The sequence below is a fragment of the Megalops cyprinoides genome, chromosome 14 (genome assembly GCF_013368585.1).
Source record: "Megalops cyprinoides isolate fMegCyp1 chromosome 14, fMegCyp1.pri, whole genome shotgun sequence".
Lineage (NCBI taxonomy): Eukaryota > Metazoa > Chordata > Actinopteri > Elopiformes > Megalopidae > Megalops > Megalops cyprinoides.
In genome coordinates this window covers 19,843,806-19,851,329 of record NC_050596.1, presented here as the reverse complement: position 1 = coordinate 19,851,329, position 7,524 = coordinate 19,843,806, and the positions used below count along the sequence as shown (strand labels likewise).

General features: G+C 44.0%; 1 protein-coding gene across 1 annotated transcript; it reads left to right on the top strand.

Annotated features, from left to right (window-relative positions):
- The first annotated feature begins 1,047 nt into the window (after positions 1-1,047).
- LOC118789106 (small membrane A-kinase anchor protein-like) lies at positions 1,048-4,477 on the top strand. The gene is made up of 2 exons (XM_036545423.1): positions 1,048-1,694; positions 3,893-4,477. Exon 2 carries the CDS (start codon positions 4,113-4,115, stop codon positions 4,386-4,388), a length of 276 nt encoding a protein of 91 aa, XP_036401316.1. The 5' UTR covers positions 1,048-1,694; positions 3,893-4,112; the 3' UTR covers positions 4,389-4,477.
- Positions 4,478-7,524: the final 3,047 nt, after the last annotated feature.

Sequence of the window (7,524 nt, the reverse complement as noted above, 5' to 3'; positions counted from 1 at the left end):
TACTTAACCCAAGATTGCCTCAGCAAATATCCAGATGAAACTGTTAGTCACTCTGGGTATGAAAGTTTACTAAATAACAATAACATAGCGTAATGTAAAATACAGCTATGGCACAATGTAAAAATACACATACAAACAAAAGGTTAATACAGGTTAAGAAGAGGGAGATTTCGCTAAATTGCCATTAGTGACGACTTTATCAACTCTTGTCCCAGCCCTCCTCACTATAAACCCTAAACCCATCTTCTAAAGAAGAGATTTGTCTCCCTCTTGTGGCAAATTAAAATCCACACTTTCCACACTATCCACACTTTCCCTGGCCAGCACCTGTCTGTTGCACCCGTATCAACCCTCTAATTCCCTCTGTTATACATAATCACGCACGTACACGATTAACATAGCATTTTGGCTTTTGAGATATTATGGTGCTTTTATGTTTCTGTTCGTATTATCTATTTTGTAGATGCCAACCAAAATATCACGAAAACAACGCACGCATTTGCACTGAACTTTTTCTTAAATACGTTCAGACACTATACGATCTTGGTATAATGTGTGGCTCCAGCTTCGGCAGCAAGTATATGCATATAGGCCTATATAAAAAAACTAAGAAACTGGCATTTTAAACGTGAAGAAGGAGGCAGATCATCATACAGAATAACAGGACCGTGAATATTTCAGCTGAACCGTGATTCATGCCTTTTGAAATTAATGTTGTAATAAGATTTTAGTAGTGACCCCACGTGATTGAATATTGATATGATGGAAGTTAACGTGAAATTTACAAAACGGAGTCCTCTCAGAAACATTGAGAATTTCTTGTAAATCAACATGCAAACCAGTCGCTTAATTTTTCGCAGGCATATTGTACATGGGTATAGCAACGTGACAAGCTGAGGCTCCCAACAAAATTTCCTTAGTTGAAGTAGTCAGGAAAACTGCCACATTTCCTTGAACATAAGCGACAAAATAAAAATAAGTACCACAAGAGGGCGCAATTGTCCACATAAATCTGAGTGAATGTTAAATGTGGCATTCAGTCATGCCTGTACTATAACCTAGTTTGTCTAGCGAATTTACTGCACGTTATGAACGCGCCTGAGTATAAATATGTAAATACATATGATCAAAAAGCTAGCGCCAGAGGACAAGCTAAAGCAAACCTGTGCTCGAACATCCCCGTTTGTGGGGGTTCCAACAACGCAAACCCAGAAGGGCAAGCAGAGACGACCCGCATCCACTTGAAAGCTTTATTCAGATATTGTTTACTGGATTTTAAACGAAGCGGCGAGGCTGACGCTCCTTGGGACGGCGAGATTGCACGCACATGTACGAGGAATACTTTTGCCCTAACTTGGTGGTAAAATGCCATGTTTATAGTCTTTCTGAGGGCTCTAACGTTACATATCGTTAGCTACATGTAAGTTGCACGGTGATCGAAGAAAACATATGGTGATGGTTTAAAGAGGAGACGGCTGCTTGAAGGATTTGTATCCCAACAACACATTTGGTATTTCAGCCAGCCTAAAACCAGGCGGATATATACAGGATTTTTTTCCTCAACAAGAAACATAGCACAGTGGGGAAATGCTAGGATTTCTTCCATCCGGCGACAATCGTGATATCTTTTAAAGGGAATTTAAAAGGAATGGGCTCCCTTGAAATACTTTCAACTTCTTGATTTACCTTCAAAGGTAGGTGATACGGTACCTTCTCACGGGCGGTACTAAATTAGACTAGGGAGCGCGTGGTTGCGCTTTTGCCAGAATCCGTGCTTTGCTTTTTAACCATAACTCTAGATGGATTTATTGAAATAAAATACAGGTTATTTGCGTAAGCGAGAACATGTCCCCTTTACCAAAACGCGCAACGGTAACGCACATAGTATACGTAGTAGAGCATTCTTATTTTGTATCGTGTATGCCGAAACTAACGTCTTTTTGTCATTGACCTTGAGTTTTTTAGCATGATTTTTGGCAGTGATTTCAGATTTCACCCGCGAAGAGATCGTGTTACCTATTTATGCATTTATAGTCAGATTTCATCCGCTTAATCGTTCCGCTGTTTATGATTCTGTGAGCGGGCTGTCTCAATTTTTCTGTATTCTGACAAACGTTCGTCTGTGAAATGGGCCAACTTTATCCGCATTTGCTACATCTGTTACCTCCCTTTATTTCATTTCGGCACGGAGTGATCACGCTGCAAGGTTTCTGAATTAATGGACGTCAGTGTGAGTGGGGGATCGCACGCGCCGACAAGCACAAGTACACACAGCAAGTGCCTTGGGCGGGGTTTTAATGGTGCGAGGACGCACCGGGGCCCGGGTGACAAGTTCCCCCAGCTTTACCTTCATGTATAATGAAAGGAACGCTACTTTAGCCACACACAAAACAAACAATTATCAGCTTCCGCTTTTGTAGTTTCAGTTAGCCGATTTCTTAATTCAACTTTATATTTTGCGATAGTTAACGTTTATGAAAAATGTTTTTTTTTTTTTTTTGAGCTGGATCTTTTTTTGCATTTATGTTTCTAGAAGAATATGAATTTTTGGGGCTATGGCAAGCAGTATTGTGCAGTTGTACAGTTGAAGTCAAAGCAGTGTTATAACGTACATGAGCGTTTTTTTTATGATGGTGACAGTAGATACAGTAGTTTGTATGCTGCTGCACACAGGTGTTGGACCTTCTAAAATTCCCCCAGAATTGACCTTTGGACCCACCGTTACAAACCGCTACACACGCGTTCGGGTGTTTTCTAGGTCGTCATTTGTTTTGGCGTCGAGCCTTGAAAGCCAGGGCGGGCAAGGGCAATTGCACGGTGTGCAAAAGACGTAATAGGAAATGTGGGGTTAAACATTAGTCACACAGCCTCCGTCACTCTTGTGTTTATATCACAAAAAGCTTTATCACGTGTTTTAAGTGATATTGAAGTACAATCACCTGGATCCCACGACAGCAAACTATGAGTGAGGGGAGTTACGGCGAAGAGGCGAGCCAGTTTGTCGTCACCCCAACAACATATATTTCACGGCAATTTGGCCGCAGAATAATCTTGTAGGCTACAGCAATTATACGCTTGTCAGGTAGTGTGACGGCGTTAGGACTGAGATTCTGTCTGTATAGTGCGGCCCTGTGAAGAGGTGTGGGCAGTTTAGGGTTGTGGTAGTTTTGCAATCATGTGACGCACGGGAACCCTTTTGCAGACCGGTGTTCTGTCTCCATCCGTTACATCCTCCGCGCGCTGCAGTACCCAAAGCATTATCATGGATGTCACCGTCCTAATGGTTTTGGTCTGATGGCATGATTTTTGTTTTGACATTCTGAAACTGTGTTGCATAAATCGTAAGAGGAAGAGAAGACAGGAAGGATCGCCTCTGAAAGAAATGAATGTTTTATGGCGGGATTAGAGTCGCATCACGGGCGGGAGCAGGGAATTGAGTCAGTGCGACTCAGAGCAATCACACGCTAGGGCTCATTCAGGCAGCTGCAAACTGTCGCAGAGCGAGGGGGAGCAAAATATTATCGTCGTGCGTTCTCCTCCCCGAATCGATAGCAGTATATTTTACTCAGACTTGGACCATAAATCGTTATCACGCCTATTTATACACTTAGAAACATTTACGGCCACCGCAAAGACAAGGAATGCATTATTCACACACTGAGAGTTTACTTTTCTAACAATAGCGACAAAAAAAGAACCATACATTTATTTTTGGGATCTGATGCAGTCTGTGATGGTGAGCACATCAGGCATGCTGTGTAACACAGCAGCTAGGGGGAAAGGTGCTGAGTCACTGGTCTCTGCCTCAGAGGCAGCTGGCATTTTGCTAGACTGGGTGTGGTGGAAGGCACAAACGAAACCCTGAAATCTCCTGTCCTTCTTTGTGTGGCAGCTGGGAGAGATGACCGTGGGTGCATGCTGGAGCACAGAAGACCGTTTGGACCTTTCTAGTGCGGGAGGGTCCCTGGAGGAGTGCGCCCCCTAGCTGCAGTACCTCCCTCCTGAAGCCCCTGTGTACAGTCCTCAGCCAGCCAGGGGGTCGTGACCCCCTCCAGCATCTCTTGGTTTCCCCTCCCCTCTGGCCTTCAAACCAATGCTACATCATTCGTATCATGGGATGCATCAAATCCAAGCGCAGGGACTCGCCGCAGTGTGCCAACTCTGTGGAAAAGGCGGATGGCAAACCAGGCAAGCGTCCAGCAGGAGAGAGGGTCGTGCTGGTCAACTCAGAGGTTGGGCCCGGGGAGGAGTCCCCGCGGGTCAACCCGGTCCTGCTGGACTATGCTCAGCGGCTGTCGGAGGAGATCGTCACCCGGGCGGTGCAGCAGTGGGCGGAGTTGGACAGTCGGTACAGTGACATCCCATACATCGAGTGTGACGTACCATGAGGTCTGTCCCAATCAAACACCACCCACCCCCCCCCCCCACCCCACTTTACCTCTCCCTTCCTTCTCCCCCCTTGTCCCAGAGTATCTGAGAGCTGTCCCATGAATGTAGAGCAGGGGGGTCCTGTTCACTTCCACACATTCACCATTTTGGCCTCAGTCAATGATTGTTTGCTGGATGGGGAGGTTCCCTTAGAGACACTATATGGTATGGAAGAATGCTCGTCCTTAGGTGCAGTTGGGATGGCCAATTATCTTCGCTCTGAATGGTGAGTGAGCTGGTGTAGCCTCCTTCATGCCCTTACCCCCTCCCCTCAAGGGCCCTTGGGATTGCTCCAGACTGATGAACAAGTGTTTATTGGAGCCCTCCTCTGGTTTTGATGTCACGCTCACGGTGGAGGCAGTGGGCAGGATCCCATCGGAGGAAGTCTCTCAGGAGGACGGAGGCGGGGGGAAACGGCCGGTGTCATATTTTTGATGAGAATCTGCTCTCTTCTTGGCTGGCATCCTGTTCCTGAAATCTGGCCTCTGTCAAACAAGTTATTAATAGTCCATTTGCGCTGCTGCTGTCTGCCTGTAAAGTACAGGGCCACTGTGGCGGTTCCCACCCCCACCGATCCTGCACCCAGCTAACCCAGGCACACAGCAGCTCCAGGGGAGGGCTCTGATTAATGCAGTCCACCGGGGTCTGCTGTAAACCAGCAGGAGAGAGCTCATCCCTCATGGTGCCCTATCCTCCATGATGCCTGGGTCACCTTCCCTTCCAGCCTCCAAGAGAAGCACAGCCAGGCAAGGATACTCAGTCACTTTGACCCTATAGGCCAGACCATCGATATAGCCAGGTGCCGAGTCAAGGGTTTCCATGGGAATGAAAAACATTTTACCGCTCTCTTTCTCCCTCTTTTGATATGTGGAGTAGGGGTTCATGTCCTGAGGTAACAGTGACGGATCAACTTCCTTTCGGCACTCAGTTCTAAGCATGATGTTCAAAGCCATTTTTTTCTGTTATACTGTGAGCTTTGTCTCTGTGTTTTTTATACAAAGGCTAATCATTTACTGCCATTGGTCAATTGTAATACGGGGCACAAATATGCAATTCCCATAGGCCTTCACATTTATATAACATATTAACAGCATCGTAAAATACCTTATTTGATGTTTAAACAGCTGAACATGCAAACAGTGAAAACTCCCATTTTGTTTAAGAGACTCAACATGCCAACAGCTTTAAGGGAGGTTTAACATTACACAAGCATAGTAACTTCAGTTTGGTCTGGTTAGAATATTTAATATGATAGCAGAAAATATTCCCAATGCATATACATTTTTAAAAAAAGGAATGAAAAATTACTCCTTCTATGCTTGAGAGCAAAGCAGTAGATCTGCTAGTTGTTAAAGACCATTATGTCTGAGACCTGTGGACCTGGAACTCCACAGTACCACTAATGGCTTGGCCACCACACTTTCCTATTGACACATTCATGATGCTGTTAAATGATTGGTCATATTTATCTGTAGATGAAAACAGGGTATGTTGTATGCTTTCAAATGGACAAATTTGGTTGGTAGTTCATATATATATATACACACACACACATATATATGGCCTTTTTGTGCACAGAGCATGGTGGTTCCACTCTGCCAAATATTTCTGCAAAAATTCTGACCGGGAGAAAATTCATTCCAATAAACAGCCACAAATAAAACACTCTTAAAACTAATCCTGGTTGAGACACTAATCTTGTGGACCATCAACAAAAGTGAATTATGTAAACAAATGGAAAAGCTTTTTGAGATGACAGCCTCTTCCCCCTCCCCCCAACCCTGACACACACACACACACACACACACACACACACACACACACACACACACACACACAAACATTTCCAAAACATGTTCCAATACCTTATAATGAAACAGCAAAGAAAACATTTGTCTCCAGACTTAAAGGAGTAACATTTTAGAGTACACACATCACAAATATTATTCTTCAGGCACTTTGTTTTGCTGAAGATACTTGAGATTCCAATGGTAAAATGTTCAGCTGTTCAGTTAAGTCCAGTCGTTCAAATAAAAATGTCTTAAAATGAAGCAAAAAGCAATTCTGAAGCATTTACCGTATCAAGAACCCACAACATTTTTACAGTGTTCACTGCTTTAAATCCTGTTGTCCTGTCTACAGCTTGATAAAATCACCAGCTGCTTGGGTGGAATCTTAGTTATACTGCTGATATGATGTCAAAACAAATTTGCTGAAACAGCAAGCAGAGGTGCTTTACTTTTTTTTTTTTTTTAAAAAGCTTCTTATGCATCAGATTTCTTAAGATGTTCATCATCTGTATATCTTCCATATGATGTGGGATTATTATTTCAATAGTGGAAGCACAAACTGGCTTCAAAGCTGTCAGCGGAGTCAAACACAATGTATCCCTTTCAGGGAGAATGCTGCACTCTGCACAGAACCCGCTCGCGGGTCCAACAAAGGGATCTAGGTTTCAACTTTGTTCAGGCGTGAGGAAAAAAAAAGCTTTAAGGGTTCTGTTTCCTTTCACACTGTTCCAAGATGGTCTGTTTATGTAAACTGTGTGAAACTAAACCTCAACACTGTACCAATTCTATAAATCATGTAAACAGATTAAAAAAACCAAATGTACTCTGGAAGTGAGTGTGAAATCCTCTTGTTGCTTGTCTTTGATCCTTCCGCTTTCATCTCTAGGAATCAGGTGTTTCTCAACTGCAGTGCAACAGGTGAGTGGGGTGGTGCGGCTTCTGTGGTTCCTGCAGTCGGCATTGTGTTTTGGTGTGTGGGTCTGGTGGGTAGGACCCTCCGGCTGTAACCTTGAGTGAGGTGCCTTATCCCAGCTAATTCAGCATTAAACAAAGCGATGGTGTGCTCCTCTGCAGCAGATGAAATAAGAAACTGCATGCTGACAGCATCAGTTGCTCTGGGTTTATGGACGTGTGCCGTAAACTGTGCAGTGACAATAAAGTTTTCAGTAATGTCTTAATCTACACCGGAGCCAAGACTGTTTTGGAGGGAAATTTACCTCAGAATTTCTTAAATCCCAGCAGTAACATCAGTAGTAAATGGGTAGTATGTATAATGTAAACACCATAAAACAGAGCTATGTCTATG